The sequence below is a fragment of the Aptenodytes forsteri genome, unplaced genomic scaffold, assembly GCF_000699145.1.
Source record: "Aptenodytes forsteri isolate BGI_AS27 unplaced genomic scaffold, ASM69914v1 Scaffold60, whole genome shotgun sequence".
In the NCBI taxonomy this organism is placed as follows: Eukaryota; Metazoa; Chordata; class Aves; order Sphenisciformes; family Spheniscidae; genus Aptenodytes; species Aptenodytes forsteri.
In genome coordinates this window covers 203,603-224,108 of record NW_008794175.1, presented here as the reverse complement: position 1 = coordinate 224,108, position 20,506 = coordinate 203,603, and the positions used below count along the sequence as shown (strand labels likewise).

The 20,506-nt window shown below is 35.2% G+C and overlaps 1 protein-coding gene across 1 annotated transcript in view; it reads right to left on the bottom strand.

Moving 5' to 3' along the window:
- The window catches only part of NUP205 (nucleoporin 205), a 44,998-nt gene extending 26,138 nt beyond the window's left edge, over positions 1-18,860 (bottom strand). Inside the window, exons 1-16 of the mRNA XM_019473318.1 lie at positions 18,737-18,860; positions 18,404-18,568; positions 17,449-17,624; positions 14,262-14,378; positions 12,344-12,481; positions 11,074-11,224; positions 10,072-10,277; positions 8,502-8,684; positions 7,014-7,064; positions 6,207-6,416; positions 5,290-5,389; positions 3,485-3,622; positions 3,008-3,197; positions 1,786-1,906; positions 1,204-1,285; positions 632-793 (exon numbers count right to left, since the gene is read on the bottom strand). Of these exons, the coding sequence (XP_019328863.1) occupies positions 632-793; positions 1,204-1,285; positions 1,786-1,906; positions 3,008-3,197; positions 3,485-3,622; positions 5,290-5,389; positions 6,207-6,416; positions 7,014-7,064; positions 8,502-8,684; positions 10,072-10,277; positions 11,074-11,224; positions 12,344-12,481; positions 14,262-14,378; positions 17,449-17,624; positions 18,404-18,568; positions 18,737-18,797 (2,251 nt within the window). The 5' untranslated portion in view covers positions 18,798-18,860. The remainder of the gene's footprint in view (positions 1-631; positions 794-1,203; positions 1,286-1,785; positions 1,907-3,007; positions 3,198-3,484; positions 3,623-5,289; positions 5,390-6,206; positions 6,417-7,013; positions 7,065-8,501; positions 8,685-10,071; positions 10,278-11,073; positions 11,225-12,343; positions 12,482-14,261; positions 14,379-17,448; positions 17,625-18,403; positions 18,569-18,736) is intronic.
- Between the last annotated feature and the right edge of the window lie 1,646 nt (positions 18,861-20,506).

Genomic DNA, 20,506 nt, shown 5'->3' with positions numbered 1-20,506 from the left:
TCGAGCAGGTCAACACTCCCGCCCAATATATATTCTCATATATATATTCATATGTATGAATATATAAATCTATATTATGAATATATAAATATATTAATATACCTAGTGGTAGAAAGAAAACCCACATATTCTAAAAGGTTTTCTTCTACAACGTTAAACAACAAAACTGTTTTTCTTCCCTGTAATTAATTTTAAACAGGAGTTTGAGGAGGGACAGGATAGTAGTCAAGTAGTATAACTAGTTTAAAGTGACAATCTGCTTTATAAATTCCCATGTTGTCATATGTAGGTACTTCTTGGATCATTAAATCAATTTCTTTGTACTGTGGACACAACCACACTGCATAAAATAGTAAATAATGTTTCACATCTAAATTATCATTTTCCCCCACAACTCTAATATCAAGTCTGTTCCAAAATCCAACTTAAACAAAGGATCAAATCCTGAAGCCATTTAAATGCTGCATTTGGATATCAACATATCTTTTAATTTAGCTTTTAAGGATTAGAACAATGCCTGTTGTCTTATTCTTAACATTAAGAGGAACTGCTTCTCCCCATGAATTTTCCAATATTCTCAGTGTTGGTAACAGAACTGATTAAATGCCCGATCAACTTTTCCTCTTCATACCTGGATCTTGCAGATTTGTGGTGCTGACAGGTTTCTTTAGTTCATATCCCAAGAGATACAGAGCAAGGCTGGGAGGACTACACTCAAGAGAGGTGATAAGGAGATTCAGAATATGGATCCTTGTTTCATGATGGATTCGTGCCCGCTTCTCAGGCCCCAGCTCTTTATTTTTAAAAAAAAAAAAAAAAAAAAAAGATGAGATGAATAATGAAGAGAAGAAATCCATTTAAGGGAATAATCCTCAGAGCCTTCAAGTTAACTACAAGAACACTAAGGCATCAACTTATATTAGTATAGAGGGATACAAGACCAAATTTCAAATTACTATTAATACAGCTCTAAATAATACATCCAGACCAATGTTAAATACTTGTCTTCTGAAAACAGACTCAGTTTGTAGTTGGCTTATCATACTGTGGACATATCTTAACAAGACATTGGTGCTTTTCATTCTGTTAAAGGTCTAATTCTATAGAAAACAACACAAGAAAAGGGTTTTCTGACTTCTTCACCTCTTTCATTCTATACAAAAGACAACAGCGTAAGCCATTTTTAAGAAGCCTTTTACATACCCTCATCTGGATTAATTAATTCTTCTGCATCTTCATTGTCCAAACATTCCACAAACCCAGCCATCAGCTTCTGGCTAATACTCTATATTCAACAATGGAGGGATGAAAACAAAGGATTTTAAGGGTATTAAAAACAATACCTTTCATAATTTCCTCCATATAAGTTGACAGAAGTTCTAGACAAAACTTATATAACCTAGTTAATAAGCAGGAGTTAAGAGTCATAGCTGTTCTAAAGCATAGGTAAGCATTTAGCCACTGAACAGAAAAAAAAAAAAATCTACTGTTGTTACATTTGCTAAATTATCCTCACAGGTTGAAGACCTGTCAAGAAAAAGTCTCAGTATCTCAAAGACTATTGCCCTTCTTCTTGCAAACATTCATGATTTTCTTTTTTTCAATTAATGAAGTAGTTGCTTTTCACAATGCCACACTAAAAGACTTTTTAGAGGTAGGTAGATATAAGACAAAATATAGTTTTAATGTACTTGATCTAGAAAACTATCCATTAAAGTAACGTTATGGCGCACCAGCATTTCTCCACCAGTCTCTCTTTCCAGATCCAAAGAAACTAGCACTTACCTGATCATGTGTAAAATCACCAACTAGCTTTATCTGGATGTTGGAATTATAAGAAATACAGCATAAAATCTTGGCACTTTCAAAAGCCAGTTCAGGATTGCTGTTTCCATGATAAAGATACCTTCAAAAATACAAGATTATTGTAATAAAATTGTTGAGAATTTTACTATTTCAAGATGGTAATGCACAGATGAGAAATTAAACAACATTTAGAACTAAAACATTTACAAATCAAACTACATGAGAAAATGTTAAAGCTACAAACAAAATTTCACTCTACATGAAGCACTTAACACTCCTCCATCAAAAGGAGGGTAGTAGGCTGAGTAGGGATAATAATCTCTCCTGGAATTTTTACCATTCTTTTTATCCAAAATCTACCTCAAACACTGCAGGATAAGTTAGAACAACTGGTCACAGACTCACACGAGAAACGTGGAGAAAATAGCTTCAGATCACGCAGAAATGAGTGTCACTGAAGACCAAAACTAGCTAAAAATCAACTACTGCATGTACCCAAAATAGGCGAGATTAAAAAAAATTTAAAAGCACCTTAAAAGGCACATTTTTTAAACTATTTGTCGACTATTGTTATGTGAAGAAAGTAATATAAATGAAAGACAAACACACATATATAGAAAGAGTTCAATTTTTTAGTGCATTCCATGTCAGAATATCACTGCTTTTTTATGCACTCAATTCTACTGTTCATGACTGTTGGTTTGTAAAGTTATTATAAAATCAAACAGTAACAGCAGTTACTGTAGGTGTCAGTGGGAAGTGGAAATCCTAAAGTTTCACATTTGAAACGGAGTTGCAGATTACTAGCCTAATACTTTTAATATAGTAACTAACGGACAATACCGTAAAACATTTAAGTAGCCAATAGCAACCAAATGAAGATTTATTCTCCCACTCTATGACAACCAAAGTCTGGGGCAAACTGAAAATTATATGCAAGGGAACCACTGCACATAAGGCAATCAGGAATAAATCATGAGGGGAAAAAAATTCCAAAAGAAAAACTATAAATGCAGATCCCAATCTTGCACTAGACAATACACAGATCATACCACCTGTGAAGACACCTCTCCCCACCAAAAAAAATCTCAGAGATGCTCTGTGCAAAGAGAAGCATCGGCTAGTAAAACTACTGAAAGGACCAGGATCCAAACACTTCTGTGCCTCCAAAACTTCTCCCTTCCTAGTACTTTGCACATACCTAGCAATATTCACCACATGATCTGCCTTTTTAGTGCGAGGATTGATTCCTTGAAGCAGCTGCTCCAGTGGTGTGACAATAAGGGAAAGGTGGCTCTCCCGCAACAGATCCATAAACAGATTCTCTTTCTGTAGGGTTAAGTTTAGAAGTGCAAGGCAATACTGTACAGCTTTCTCTAAATGCTTCTTCCCTGCAGTGCACAAACAACAAAGAACCATAAGAAAAACAAAGGAGCAGTTAAATAGACTACGTTCATAAACCTCATTCATCAAGCCTTGCACCAAGAAAGAACTTGTCAGTTGTTTACTACTAGGAAAATTCCCCCCAAAACACAATTTTTACATGCAAGAGAAACAACATCAAGTTGAAGATGTGCAATGTCAGCTTTAAATCCTACTTATAGAATCAGAGAATAGTTTGGGTTGGAAGGCTTAGTACGCATTAACTTCACATGAAAAATAAATTCTAGGCACATACCAGGAAACGGAGCATAAGTATCAAGCTGCTTAACCCCTTCTTCTAGCAAACTAAGGGACAGTTCCAGCATTGGGGACTCATTCAATAGATGATACATCAAATTGAATCCAGGTGGTTTATATGCTATTATTTCTTCACCTAAAGAAAGGAGGGAAAAAAAAATTTAACATCTAATAGAAAAGACTTCCATTACTCAAGTTAGCCTGAGCTACAAAACATAACAGTCCCTGTTGTTGTAAGCAACATCTATTTAGATGAAACATACTGCATACAAAGTCTTCAGAGGTTTTCTTTACACATAAGCCACCTAGGTAATTTAAAAAGTTTGGGAAGAGTAGCAATGGCAATTACCATTACTTTTCAATATCTAATAGCACAATTTCAACTTTAACCCATTAGACTTTCCCTAAGTAGATCTGACCTCGGATTCAAATCAATGCTAGGACTTTATACCACATTGGAGCTACATTAAATGGTTTTGCAAGACTGAAAAGTAACTGGAAAAAGTTTACATCCCCCTAAACCTGCATGAAGACCCTGGATGAGGGGAAAAAGCATTTCCAGAAATCAAAACTGAGACGGTCCACTAAACCCCCCCAATGCTCATAGTGTACAGATACTTTCATGTCTGTTGCAACAATGTATGCAAAAATGAAACTACTAGCCTAAAACTCAAAGTCCCTCAGAAAACAAAACAAAAGGAAAAGTCAAGATTAATGTTTCTGGTTTATCTAGTATCCTAGTAAACTATGGTGAATAACAGCAGGAGAACAGTAAGAGTCTTTCTTAATATGGAAGTGAGAACGAGGGTGCAGTTTCTATTTGCATCAGCTTAAGCAATCCCCTTCTCCTTCCATTCATTCCATGTCTGTGCTGCCTCCTAACACGCCAATAGACATGCTATGGCACTGTGGTGCCACACACTGCGTCAGTTCAAGAAATGGATCTAGTCAAAAAGATCGGTTTTAACCCATTTCTCCAATACATCATGTAATCCAGAAATAATCATACAAGCTGAAAGATTAGCTGAGGACAGGAATGAACTAACAGAAATTACTCAAGCCAGTTAAGCTGCCAAGAACTGTTTGTCAAAGTACAGGGCACAGACTCCCAGACTGAGGCGAGCTCACTGGAGAGGTATGTCTTAAAGTTGTTGTTCACTTAAGAAGTGGTTCTTATAGCTCTCTACTGCTACAAGCAAATTCACAGGCATCAGGCTGGCATTCAATGTTAAGAACAAACTTTGTACTAAAAAAAAAAATTGGCTGCCCAAATAAGGCTTAAATTTCCTATAATGAGGCAACTGCCATCTACTTTGGTCTTTTAAAGAATAGTTGCCCAGAATTAAATTACTTCAGATCATAATTCTACTGCTGTCTACTCTGAATAATTAATATATCAATAATATTAATATTAGAGGATATATCAAATACACTGACACCTTTAAATTAACCCTATGAATAGTGGTGATTTAGATATAGACCAAAAAAATCCAGAGGAACAAGCCCAAAACCGAGGTGTTTAAGTGTCAAATGCTGCTCTTTAATCAAATCAGCAATGCAGGAGACAGAAGTCATCCTCCTAGTAGAGCTAGCAAAGTAGGAAATAGTGTACATGAAGCCCTACTGAATCAACAACATAGCTCCCAACAGTACGTGGACATTTTTTGAACGTCTTCCTATCTTAAAGCCTTGGTCTAGCTTTCCACCAGCTTACTTGCAATATTAAACAAGATCACAAGATAGAGGCAAGAGAACAAAGCAAGTTACAATTCTGTTTGTCAGTGAACAAACGAACAAGTTAACCTTGTAACTCCACATATTGGTCCACAAAGTCTTCAAGTTGAGGTTCATAGTCCCGCAGCAATTTGTAAAGCACTTCCAGAACCACCTCAGCTACTTCCCACTGTAGATAATCACAAAATGAAGAAAAAGTCTGATAAGACTCACAGAATAAGACTGACACTGCAGCAACAAGACCACGATGACAAAGAATACAACAGGCAGTGCAGTGATGGATCAGAAGTATGGCATGACTATCTAATTCTGAAATACCATCCAACAACACTTATAATTCATCATGTCAAATAATCTGAAAGGCCAAGCCTTCTTTCTGAAGTAAAATGGAACACTAAACCAGATTTATTGCCTATTTTAGGCTCTATTATACAAGACACATATTAGTATATTGAAACTACAAGCAATAAGAGTCTTTAATAGGTATACAGCTAGTAACAGATCATTAATAGCTTCCAGGATACAATGCAGCATGAGCTTTCATCCAGAAGGATCATAAAGGAAACTCAAATTCCTTGGTTCAGCAAGTCAGAAATATTCTCTGAAGTAACAATGAGGAAAGGACAAATCTGACTTGTAGATTTGGGCATGTGATGTTCAGAAGTCATTAGCCACGTAGTAGCTTTGCAGAACTCTGTATAGCAAATTGTGATTTAGCAGTAATATAAAATTCTTTTATTTTTTTAAAAAGATACTTTATACAGGCTCCTTAGAAGTAGTTCATAGATACTGATGACCCATGAGTTGAAAAATCACCCATTTACAGAATCAAAACACTATGAACTACTCCAGGTTACCTCTGCTGCAGTAAACTTGCACAGCTTCTCAAACAGATCTAAGTCACATCAGTAGTGCCAAAACATTTTAACTACAGCAAAAAAAAAAAAAAAAAAAAAAAAGAAAAGAGATTTTCAAACAAAAATTACTTTTTCAGCAGCTCTCCTGTAAGCTCTGGTGCGGAATCGGAGAAACACAGCATCCCTGAGGAACTGGAGATAGGGATCAAAGCCTGGTGGGCGGAGACCTGCTCCCAAGTTAGAGGGGAATGAACTCTCCACTAGCGTGCTGATGAGTCGACAGAAGGCACGGGTTAAAGGATATTCCTCACATCGGGACTCAATTTCATTCAGTTCAACCTTCCCAGGAGGACAGCAAAAACAGAAGGAGAAAAATCAAAGATTTTGAGGGAGGAAGAAACATGTGAGAACAAATAATATAAGGGCATCATCTGTGAATTACTTTACAGTGAATTGACTTTGCTGCATTTTTGTCTACAGTACATCACGAACAAAGCAAAAGCAGTGAAGCAACAGTATTGTCATTTCAGTTCAGCAATACACTCTCTGTTCATTTCTGAGCTACTAGAAGATATGCCTCAACATTTACATACTTTGCTTTTATTTACCACTTTTATTAGAAGTGAAGCGAGCTGTACTAACAGGTAACAAAAGTGAGGCCAATTTAGGAAAATAGGAAAATCTTAATAAGAAGTGCTCATACGGAATTTGAAGATTTAGATGCTGCTCTGTTACTAGTACGATGCTGCACTCATAAATGGATAAAATTTCCAGAAATTACAAGCAGGCCTGAGAATAAATTAAGAAGCAGTGAAATGGCAGCACCTATTCCAAGGGTTTCCCGTGGACACAGCAGCAGATGCAGCCTCTGCAGGTGTTTCCTGAACTCATATGCAGATGGTCAGAGAGGCTGCCTAGGTACGAAGAAACTCTTACCTCAATACCAATTGCTTGTCTCTGGCCTGGACTTCTCACAGTTTGTAATATCTTCAAAACAGAAAGAGAAATGAAAACAGGCAAGCAATACATTTCACATAATTGAAGTGCATCTCCATCATTTCTATCAGGACTAAAACGTATTCATCACTTTTTAGCTGTAAGAAGAGGTTTCCTAAATCCTCTTAAAAGGTAAAAAGCTAAGATTTTTCTGTCTGAAAGGCTGGATTATATGTTGTACACTTGTATGCTTCTAGCTTTACATCCTCAAAAATCTGCATCACATTGATTGTTAAACGAAACAAAGAACAGAAATATTTCCACATTAATGATTTTTGTCTTATATTGGCTAGAGGAAAGACGCTTCCCTTGTTATCTCTTATAACAGCATATTTTAAGGAATATCATAAATTAGGAAGCAAAAGTGGTGAGCATTTAAAATACTACTATTATAAGATGTCATTATTGTCAGGGTCTTTTTATTAGTAATTAACAAAAAAAACAGCAGTTGCAGTTCAAATGCCTCAAGTTCTTCCAAAAAAACCCAGCAATTAGTCAGCCATAATATCCACATTAATGATTTTTGTCTTATATTGGCTAGAGGAAAGACGCTTCCCTTGTTATCTCTTATAACAGCATATTTTAAGGAATATCATAAATTAGGAAGCAAAAGTGGTGAGCATTTAAAATACTACTATTATAAGATGTCATTATTGTCAGGGTCTTTTTATTAGTAATTAACAAAAAAAACAGCAGTTGCAGTTCAAATGCCTCAAGTTCTTCCAAAAAAACCCAGCAATTAGTCTGAGCCATAATACACACTATAAAATAACCCCATCCCATTATGATTCTTGAATTAACAATACCAAGAGCATTTTCATTTGATATTCATCTTCCTTAGGATTCATATTTAAAATTTTTCTCTGAAATCAAGACAGAAGGGAAAAAACACTTTTTTAAAAGGTAGGGCTTTTAATATGTATCTGACATTTGCCATCTAAATGTGAAAGTTGGCAACAATATCCTGTAAATTACAATTAACTTCCTCTGAAAATTAAATGCCTGAAAGTGGAGCTTTTTAGCCAGTCCCTTCTTTCTATGAGCACCACTCACACTGGAAGAATATTACACGCCAAAACAACAACAAAAAAACCCCCAACCAACCCAAACAGAAAAATACATAACCTGCAGAACATTAATTGCTGATAACATACACTGAGGAAAAAACATATTGAACACAGGACTGTCTGTTAGGAAACCTGTATTTATGTAAAATAAGCACAGCCAATGAGATCTCTGAGGCATAAAACCATACTGTCATTTTCAAAATCGTTTCTAAGTAAGAACTGCATTAACTAAGTGAAAAAAAACTATATTCAACAATGGCAACAAGAAAATTTATGAGGAAGTGCAATACTACTTCAAATACACTGACAATTTCAACAGATTGGGACGCTATAGTTCTAAACACTGAAAATCCTAAGATACCTGTGTATATTCCAGGGATTGCCAGAGCGAAGCAGCTATTTCAGGAGATTTTCCAAAAGCAGTAAGGGTTTCTAATAGCTCCGCTTTCAAAATAGGAGGAATGCTGCACTGCAGAAGTCCCAGAATGACCACTACTGGCGTCCACTGAGGGTGCTCACAAAGAGCCAAGCGAGCGTTCTCACTCTATGGAGTTCAACAGAAAACAAAACTGCAGATTGTTTCTTTGAAGATTATTCATGTCTTACAATCTCTAACTCACAGTTCAGTATCAACGACTCTGCTTCGTACTTGAAGGTACACAAATATCAGAAGAATGGCAGACCATTCCAAAGCAAACAATTTTAATTAAACAAAAAGCCCAATTTAATGACTCACGAGTACTAAAATTGTGCCTAACTGTACAGAAAAATTATATGCATAATATAAGCTTCTTATACCAACTCAATTTTTTTATTTGGGTTTTTTGGTAGACACACGTTCATGGAATTAGTCTTAAGTAAGTTTAAGTACTTACACTCTAGACAGCTTCTTCAAGCACTGGTGGAGGGACTTTATCAATATTTCTATTATGAACTTCAATTGCCTTTGGACATTTGCTAGGAACTTATATGAATTTGTTTAAGTCTAAGAGCAGGGCCATCACCAGTGTAAGTTCATTTGAGACTCTCAAATGAACCACTGGACCAGGAACAAGCCTCTAGCCTCATCAAATGATAATTCCCTGCATCCTTAGAAGAAATTTACTTCTTCCCAGGCTATGGTTTTATGATGGCAGGAAATATTAGTTTTAAGAGTTCCTTTTTCCCCACGCCTATCCAATGCTGACACGACAGCTCACATAGGAACACCCCATTATCACCGCCACCAAGGATGATTTTTAAAAAGCCTAATTAGTTTCACTGATCTGTCTTGTGGTTGTGTCAGCAAAACCAAGGGTATCTCACTATATCACAGAATTTTTAGGCTGCAGAGTCTAGTGGGTACTGAAGAGCTGAATTCCACGCTATCCAGAATTACCCAGACAATTCCAATACAAAATCTGCACTGCGGTTTTATTCTCTTGGAATCCTCTTCCAGTCAATTCATGGCACGTTTTACACTCTTGGTTCAGGGACATTTTAAATCTAACTCTAGAGGCAAGTTTCACAGTTGATCAGTTTCCTTGCCAAATTTCTACCGTTTCCTTATAAATTCATCTATTATTTTTGCCTTTTCAAACTCATAATTAAATGCAAAGAACTTTCCTACTCCGTAGTCATTTCTTCTGAATATACCTCACTTCTGAAAGACATCTCCATGACACCAGTGTCAGGAAAGCAAGAAAATCAGTAACACCAGCAACACAGGAAATGGTGTCATCTCTTCCTGCTTCACACGGACTGCGTGTTTAGTCATAACAGTTATTCCTGATGCTTCCCATACTTTTGAAGTTCACTAATCAAATGACAACAACTGCTAGGTAAATTTGCCCTACATACCTTTCTGGTTAAGTGAACTTCACAGCTAAACGATGATGTTTTGCAAGCAAAAAAAGGTATTAGCAAACAAAACCAAATAAAAAGTTACTTACCCAATTTACTATAACAGTGGTCAACTGTAAAAAGGCAATTAATCCATCCTGTTCTTTCTGTGTGATTCCTCGGAGAGGCAGGTGACGATACTGGACACTGTCTGCACTTGGCAAGTCTTTCCTTAAGTGTTCATGATAAAGCATCAAAGAGTGGAAGAAATGCTCCCAGGAGACAGGGCTGCCACCTGCTCCTTGGATGTTTTCCGCTAGAAAAATGACAAACAGGTGACAAGATTTTCTTTCTACTCTTTCACACAGTGACAAGCAGAGTAGTTAAATTTAAAAGGAAAACTTTCTTATCTAGAGGAAAAAATAAAGTTCAAAGTAAAGCTGTTGTTTCCAAAATTAGTGGTTCTGGTTTGGGTTTTTTTTTGTTGTTGGTTTTTTTGTTTGGTTTTGTTTTTAATAGAGACAGAAAGATGCTAATATGAAAAGCCAGTACAAATAAGTTTTCTGTTTTATGAATCAGAATGTTTGCAGCATTATTAATATCTTCAAAGTAGGGTTTTTTTTCCAATTTGATCAATGCAAAATTAATGCAACACACAGGACTGACCAGCATCTCTTATTTTCAGAAAGTGCTATTATATTACATGTATCAAAAAAATTCTAACAGAACAAAGTGCTTCTGAAAAAAGTCAGGTCAGGAAAAATAACTATATTTACAAAATATACAACTTAAAGTTAAGACATTACTCATTTTGTATTTTACAATAAGCAATACTGATATTCTGCATCTCTTATGGTGTTAAGACACAGCTTTTTTAAAAAAAAATGCATTATTTCATTATGTGAATTACTTGCTAAGGTGCTCAGACATTTAATTACCTAATCAGTCTTTTTTTTTTTTCCAGATTACACTTTCAAGTGAAGCCTTCCAATTTCATCTTTGTACTAATAATGACATGTTAAAAGTATGAAGCCACAAATAATCTCTAATGAGTCTTTGTACTTTTCTAAAGAAAAAGAGTTGAGAAAGAGCTGAAGTGTCACTTTTCTTACCATGACTACTGCCATTGACTTTTAGCAAACTAAAGCAGTAATGAGCACACTGAGGCCCACTAGCCAGTCCCCGCAGCATTTTCAAGTATGGGATGTAAATTGTGGAAGGAAGTAGATCTCCCATTTGCCTAACAAACTTTGACAAGACAACCTAGAAAAAAAAAATAAAGATCAGTGTTTAAAAAAAAAATTAAATCTGAGTATTTTAGGAAAACAATAGGCAGCCAAAATCAGAAAACAGGTTCTAAGGTAATCAGGGCAGGGTAGAGCGGCAGAATCACAACTCAAAAAAAAAGAAAAAAAATCCTTGGTAGACTGGCCTATTCAGTTTCCCTGAAGGTGAAAGACATGTTTCGAAGAGGAAATAAACAAAACAAAATAATTCATACTATTGAAAAGTATAGTAACTCTCCAATTCTGTATTTCTAGTGATAAAATTTACTTCAGCTCACAAATGCTGCACAGCAGTATTAACACATCTCACAGTGCAAGTTAAGTGATATCGGGAAAGAATTCACTATGCTTGTCATATCCCTGCGCAGTAACTCACACACACAGTGGTTCCTCCCAGGGTCATACTAGCGTGTTTGCAGATTGCACCAGGCCCTAACTTAAGTTGCCTGTATTCTGGGTGGGTCTTGGGATGTGTGTGATATGTCTCGTACTAGGTTTTGCCTAACACTGTACAGTCCTTCAGGAAGCATTGAAGGCTGACAGCATCCCAGGTACCTAAAGAGTTTTGGAACGTCTGCTTCATCTGTTTAGATTGCTTCTTCATTCTAATTTTAAGTTCTGTCTCTCATGGGCTATAACCTTTGGGCTTTAAATAATTACAATATTCTTATGGATTTTTACCCCCCAAAATACTATCAAATACAGTTAAAGTTTTTTTTTATAGTTAAGGAATTTAACTTCTCAGTTACACCAAAAAGGTACGTAGAGATCATCAGACAGAAAACACAAGAGCACTATTACCAGAATTCATTTAGCAACTGCAATAAAATCAGACCTAAACAAAATTTTCAGAGGTTTGTTAGGACTCTTTCTTACTAAGTTTATTGACAACCATGAATGACCGGCAGTAGGTCATTTTAGAGCAAGCAACAATAACCATGTCATGCAGAGCAGGACACATGCAGATAAGCCACTGATAAAAGATAATGTCTTCTTAGAGGCTAGCTGTAATAAGCACACCAAAAAATTTGTTGCCTGTTTTTTTTATTACTTTAATTTCAAGTTACTAGTAATTACTCAAGAAAATCTAGATAACCTGGCGCTGAGGGGGTCGCTGATGAGCTACTCCAAGGTAGGACCCCATGATGGTAGATGTCTGCACAGGCTCTGATGGACACCAGTATTCAAGGGCAAGTTCCAGATTAAAGGGGTCTTTCCTATACAATTCAGCAATCTATCAGAGAAAGGAATATGTTAGAAAAATATCAACTATATCAAGAAAAGATGATTACTTCAACAATAAGCACTGCTTCTAGATGAGCTAAACACGTCCGAGACGCAAAGCATCCCACCGACGGTGTTCCATTTCTTAAAACTCTTTGAAAATGACAGCTTCTAAATAGCAGTATCAGAACAAATGACAGCCAGAGAAATCCAAAATGCACACGTTAAATGAAACTTTCATAACTTTCTATCTAATTATTATAGATTAAATCATTGCTAAGAAAACAGTGTCATTTCTCCGTAAATAACCATTTGCGTACCTTGATATATTTACTTAAAAACAAGCTGGCCAGTATCATGATTAGAAATCTTACCCGTTATCTGAACATATAAATTTCTCAGAGTCAATTTTCATTTCTAGTTCTTCATTTAAGTTTACTATATATCTCAGAGCTACTTAAGAAAGCATTTCACTATCAATTTTCCTGTTAGTGTCCTGTAACCTAAAGGACTACCTTTGGAAAAGGCAAGTAATCCCTATATTAAAGATTGCTATATTGAAAATTGCACACTTGTACATTTTCATGCTAAATAAGGGGAAATATACAAGTTTTTAATTTATTCACGAACAGAAAATACAAAATGCACCAGTTCAATATGCAAATCTGTTTTCTGATGTGGGTTTTTTTTTTGAAAGTGCAGTTAGGTAACCTTAATAACTAATATTTAAATAAACATTTATTTAAATTTTCTTTCAATTTTATTTTATTTCAGTTTTCTTTCTTTTATTAAAAAAAAAAATGACAGAAACAGAAAGATCTTTCTTTTAAATGTACGCTTGTGGTCAAAATTCTACTGAAATTAGGGAATTTGTAATTCCAGCAGCCTTAATGGGGTGACCTTGCCTAGCCTGCCCTACAGCAAATACAAATAAACATTTATTTAAATTTTCTTTCAATTTTATTTTATTTCAGTTTTCTTTCTTTTATTAAAAAAAAAAATGACAGAAACAGAAAGATCTTTCTTTTAAATGTACGCTTGTGGTCAAAATTCTACTGAAATTAGGGAATTTGTAATTCCAGCAGCCTTAATGGGGTGACCTTGCCTAGCCTGCCCTACAGCAAATACAAAAGTCTTCCATAAATTCTCATTACAAATATATCAACACTTGAAAATTATCTAAACTTTTCAATTCTTTATCAGAATAATTGTCAATAGTGGGGGAAACACCCTAAAACCTAATTATAGTTTACCCACAGTAAATAGGGAGAAATTGGAAGACTTACACAAACTTAAAACACTGTGTAAACATTAAGGTCTAGATACACAAAGGTGTTCCATTCCAAAGAACTTCCATGCATTTAGCCAGATCTCAACTCCAGTGATAGCCTCTAGTCTTAAAATTCCTATTTCTAAGTTACGTTAAAATAAGATGGCTTAAGATAATAGATATGTTAAGATAATCTTGCTATAATTTAAATTTTAGATATTTAAATATTTTGTAAAATAACTTCAGCTCAAGAATTCTTCAAACATAAGAAACAATGCAGTATTTACTTATTAAACAAGAATTAAATGACACTTCATTAACATCAGAAGCCAAGGCAGTAAATTAATTCCTTTACATGAAAAGTTATAGAAAGTGTCTATATTTAAGAAAAAAAATCCCCTCTAATCCAAAAAGGGAGAGATCCAGCACTGTATGTTATCATTCAGATATGGGTTTTCTGATGAAGAAGGAAAGTCACAATCACTTTTGCCACAGTAATTTAAAAGAAAGTAGAGCTTACTAAAAGCATTAAATGCTCCAGATCTCTCCGAAGGGAAATAGGTGGATCATTACCCATCTGAATACTCATGTGGATCATGCGAGCATCTTCATCAGCACGGTTTCTCAGCTGTTTCACCTACACAATTTATGAAGTGGAGAAAAATACTGGTCTATATTTAGCTAAGAATGAAACAGAACAGGAATAACGGAAATTGTCTAAACAGCTGATTAAAAACTAAGAAAGCAAATGAACTTGCACATACATGACAAGAATATTCAATTTATTTTTTTTTAACACCACCCTCGCCCCCAAAGAGCTTACATTCAAAGATATATTCAATCACTTTCTTACTGCCAAGGCCCTCAGTTCATAGCAAAAGCCCTGAACTTATACCATGGGAGTTTTTCCCAACTGACTTCACCAGATTCTCTGGTTTGGCCCCAAAAGGTGGATCCTTTTCTTCTTTTTACTTCAAGAGCTAGATGGGTTAGCGTCAAACAACAGAAGTTAGACCATTAGCCTCAAGGAGCGAAAAGAAACAGAAAACACTGTAAAATAATGTTTTCTGTATATAGATCTGTGGATTGCACATTCTTAGCCATTTAAGGCTACTTCTACTTACAGCTACTTTATGTTTTGAAAAGTTTTGGATTGATGTAATTACTTTAGACCCAGACTGTCGCAACTAAAAGCATTACCACATGTCAATAAATACAATGGGGGGAGAGAGAGAGAGAGAGAGAAGGGAGGGGAAGAACAACTGCAGCAACTAAAAAAAGCCTTTTAATCAGTATCCTAAAGTTCTTTGTGTTGAAAAAACTAATTACTAAACAAAAAACAGCTGACATCTAATTTTAATGTCAAAAAGCCTTTTGCAAAACACCCCACCGGTGGCTTATAGAAAGCAAATAGCCATGACATGAAAAGTTAAGTTTTGTTAAACATTAAGCAGACATTGAGGAACAAGAAACAGAAATAAGCAATCAATTCAACCCACCAAAAATTAAAACATGGTGATGGTCAATAGAGACCGGTTCATGGTCTATAATATATCTTAATTTGCAAAACTGAATGAGGAGCAAAATAATTGTGTCTCATCAAGAAAAAAAATAGTTAAAAACTAGAAATAACTGTGGAAAAGGTCAGAGCAAACTAGCCAAATTAGTATACTAACAAAATTAATACACATACAAAATTGAGTGTTGATAAATGAAATAATGAATTATCTGAACTACTAAAGCTAATTATCGAGTTCTGAATGTAATGCAGTCAAACAAAAGATTTACCCAAATCATCACTGGCAAGCAGCATAAATGTTAAAACTATACAGAATAGTTAAGTAAAATTATAACTTACAGATTTAAATAAAACTGAACAAAAGTGTTTTATATATATATAATAAAAAAAAATCCTGCAAAGCAGACACTTCTCTTTACCTGAAATTTGAGATTCAGTAGAAGTAGCTGAGTACATAAGCCAACCACTAACTAATAGCGGTTAAGACAAAAAAATTCCCTTGTAGGGCTATATCCCAATTGTCTGCTAACAAAGTCTTTCCTGTAAAACAACTAGTACTGGCCTCTATCAAACTGGAATACAAGTCAATGGTCAGATTTTTGTTTATATCCTGTATTACAAAATCCTACTTGTAATGGAAAATACCTCTCTTCATCTTTAGGCTTTAGCTACGATCAACTGCAGATCTGAACCAAAGCAAAAAACCTGAAATGGAAGAGAAATACTCTTCCCAAAGATAAAGCCTCCAAGTCCACAATGCAATGGAGAGATATACCAACAAACCAACGAACAGCCTTGGGATTTTCAGGCATTTCTGTGCATGCAGGAGACAGGGTCACATCTGTTCTAAATCTAATATGGCAGCAACCTCAGCCTAGGTCAGTCTCCAGTTCTTCCACCTTCATTCAAAAAACTACCTTTTATCTCTTTTGTAAAAACTGGTATCGTTACAGGGAGACATTTCATCTTTCATAAAGCAACACCATCCAATGAAGAATGGCCTCATTAAAAAGTTCCCAGTTTCAAACCTGTTTGCACTTGATTGTTTAAGGAACTTCCATAAAACGTACCTCACATATGCCTCATACATTCAAAAGATTCCTAAGGGCTACTGTGTCTGTATTACAGAAAACACCATTGCATACAGCCTTCAAAGGATGTCCAAAGCCTGTTAACAATGTGCTAAGCGTTGTATGCAGGCAGCCATTGCAGCAGAAATACGGCTGTAAATTTATCAACATGAATGTGTATGAACTGACGTTATACTTGTTCTATGGATATTCTGTGTGTTAAAAAGACAGCTTGAGAAAACAACATGCAACACCAACAAATTATAAATAAATTAGGATTGAACCTAAAAGCTGTCTACAATATGTTCATATATGCCCTCAAAGATTAAGGCTCAAATATTGTTTTTCCTGCCAATGTTGTCCTCATTCTACAAGGTTACAATGAACAAAATATATTTTTAAATCCTTCTTTTTGCACATTGAAAAAAGTAATTATTTGGCAACTCCAACTACAGCTCAACACAATGAAGGTCACCAAATAAAGCCTCCATCAATTAAATAAAAGCGTTTTCATAGAATTTTAATTTTCCATGTCTAGATACAAGGTCTTGCACAAGTGAAACTGTTGTAATCGCTTCAAACTTTTTTTTTTAAAAGCCTTTTGCAGCATTTCTGCTGTTCTAGTGAAAACAGCTCCTCATTTTCCCAGCAACTGATACTACCGAAAAAGCAGAATCCCTCCCCTTAAATACGGAAAAGATCATTAGTAAAAGAATAAATTAAAAATAAGAGACAAAAAACGTAAGTTACTTTAGGTTACACTACTGTCTGTATCAAAAGAAAAAAAAACAACAACAAAATCAATACCCACATACATTGCCATCAATTTCAGCATTCATTTGAATTTTAATCATGTAAACCAAAACAAAACCACTACCACCACAAAAACTTGCTTTGCAAATCTCACTATGCTGAAGTGTTTTAAAAATCACATTCTACTTCAGTGTGGAAAACAAAGCCCAAACCATATGGGTTCCATAAAGTCAACACGTTTTCTGAACTGCAGCACCTCAAGCTGAGGTCATATCTGAATCTCTATGCTACCTGTCCTAATGTCAGAAATATAAAAGAGATGCCCACATTTCTCAAGAACTGCTATTCACACAGAAACAACTTACTTTCATTGGCATGAGTGCAAGGAAGTCTGTGACAAGGTTATGAATTTTGCGAATGTAAAATTCCTCCTGGTAGAAATTTTCAGACCCCACAACAGATTCAGTCAGGAACAGGAAGACATTATCAGCAACCGCTAGCTCTGCCATTGCTTCGTCTGCCTCAGTGAATTCTGCAAGAGCTGGGCAACAAAAATCACAAGAGGGGAAAAAATAAATTACAATTCTCTGTTACCAAACGAAACGTATTTCAAAATACCCAGCTGACACACAAATTGACATGCTTCTATCAACTATGTTTTTGCTACCGTACAGGAAAACACTAGACTGGAAGACAAGTTAATGTCGGGTGATGATCTCAACTCTCTTCTTTAATAAGTGTTAAAGCGCATAATCCATTTACCCAATCAAATCTAAGGCTGTGAACCAAGAATCACAAACCAACCTTAATTAAACATTAATTATAACGTTTACATTTTCTTTAATAGATATTCTGGAGTAGACTCAATTCTGACCTAGTAGGGAGCCTGGAAAGCTTGTGAAATACAGAGAGAAAAAAAAATTAAAAATAGATTTGTCCTCTCAAGATACCTCAGGTGTAACATTTACAGATGTAAAAAGTCATAAGCATGAATCTATTCTTAAGTGTTCAAATGATACTAAAGCTTCTAAAATGCAATCTTTCACATTTTTCAGTACATTAAAATCTCTTTCACTTCAATGAGACACTATGCAATATTACTGTCTAATAATTAATTATTTCTAAATCTGTGTACATTTCAAAGCAATTCAATTCTTGACAACCAAACTCACATACTGAGAAAGCTTTAAAGGAGTGTCAATGGTAATTTTATCATAAAGGTAAATACTAACACTTCAAAAAGGTAACAGATACTTTGACTTACACCACTTGCAAGCTTTGAATGCTAATGTGCAGCAACTGCACTTTAGGGTAATTTACCTGTCACATCGGATAATTGGGATATCCCTCGTAATGCCAGCGCCCAGGCTAATCTAACAGTAGCTTGCAGGCCTGGTAATTTCCAAGGCTGAGACTCCTGAAGACGAGTGTGTATTGTCGCTATATACTGTCTTTCTGCTAGCAGAGGGAGCCGGTGCATCAAATCTTGAACAACAATAACAAAAACAAACACAACACCAACACTCAGTAAATGAATGTGAAAACAAACATGCAAAATCCTACCTATTTATTACTGATCAATAACAAAATTGGTTAAATAACAACTTATTCATCTGCACAACATAACCTCTTTGGGAAACCTGCCAGCATTACCTTCACGATCCTCTGTGCCTTGTTCCAGAAAGCTGACATCAAAGCAGTAAAGGAGAGCCATGAGAAGAGACAAGTTCACACCATCCAATGAGCCATCAGCTTCCACTGTTACTTTCTCCAAGTAACTTATGAGGATTAGAGTGTCATCCTTACTCAGTGGCGACTGGCAGGTCCAGACAAACAGACTTTCAGCCAAGGACTGTCGGCATTCTTTAATGAGGTCAGAAACCTTTAAAAGAAAAACCAAACAAAAACCAGTTAATATAAATATTCTGGCAACACGTTCAATTTGTCCTTCTTAGCCAATCAGTATGACTAGTAATTTTTAACTTAACCTAAAGATAGCAGCTACATAAAACATTGGGGTTTTTTAATTGCTAAACAAAAGGCACACTTTTGCTTGTTAAATGCATTCATATTCCCATGTATTTCATGTGAGGTGTGAGCAGACATCCTGGAACATGACTACAAGAAAATCAGCATCTCTGTCAAGGTCAGGAGACGTGAATCTACGCAGAACTTTTGTAGCTGCAAACAGGTCACACAAAAGTCACATTTCCTGTCTCTAATACACAACTGCACTGGTAGTTATATCCAGATAAGGTCATAGTCTTCCCCTTGCCCCAAAAGAGATGCCCTCAACTGACTATACAAATACCTAACTTTTAAGACATTAAGAAATATGAAAGATATTTAAAATTAGAACTTTCTTCCCCCAGACAAAATATTTATATCAACTTTAGAAAATAAACATAAATGAAATCTATCATCCCATATTACATATGGAATAAATATCATGCCCAACATAAATGCTACCAAGCATTTTCATACTAAAGTATTTTTTTTCTTTTTATTTGGGAAAATATTGCATGCTATGACACAATTAAGTACAATGGTTCTTGAAAACAATGTTCATCTTTTTTCTAACAGTTACACCAAAAATTACCTGTTTTCTAACAAGGACAAACATTTATTTTATTTGTTAACTTCATTCTTTCCCCCAAGCTGAGTTTTAACCCCTTTAAGTCTTATGAAAACAGTAGAAGTTAAAAAAAAAAAAACCCACTTAAAAAATAAAAAGCCACTAATGGCCTTTCATAATGGTCTTTGTAAAACTATATTTTATTTAGCTAAATTACAAGCTTCTAACAACTTTCTTGCCCTATATCCATTGTACCTGCTTAAATAAAAATAAAGAGCTATAAGCATTCTTTCTCCAGTAAAATCACATGCATGGTGATAAAAACTTTTCAACATTTAACACAGCAAGAGATTTGCGCACAGACTCCAGCAGAATGATAGTTCTAATGAATACAGAGGGAAATATGGTAGTCCACCTGAAAGGAAGAAAAAAAACTTCTAACGTTAAGCATTAAATGAACTTTAAGGTAAAATTAAGGTAAATTAAGGTAATTTAAGGTAATCAGAAGGATATTCTTTGCATAGTTTCTAGATTAGTGGCAAAAGTGTAAAACTAGTTATTTGGTGGAAAACAAATAGACTGATTATTACACAGAATAATTTTTAGACAGATCACCCATTAGAAAGAAGTTCAGAAATTAAAACAATAATGTTTAAAATCTTTCTACCAGAAACATACTCTGCAGTCAGTCACAGTCTCAATTAAGTTCAAGGATTACAAAAATGAGAACTCATTTTCAAGCAATTCTCACTTCACTATTAGAAATGCTTCTGTTCATATCAACACAATTGGATTATTAAAAAGAGCATTATTTGCCTGACTAGACTTGGTTTCAATCTGTTTTAATA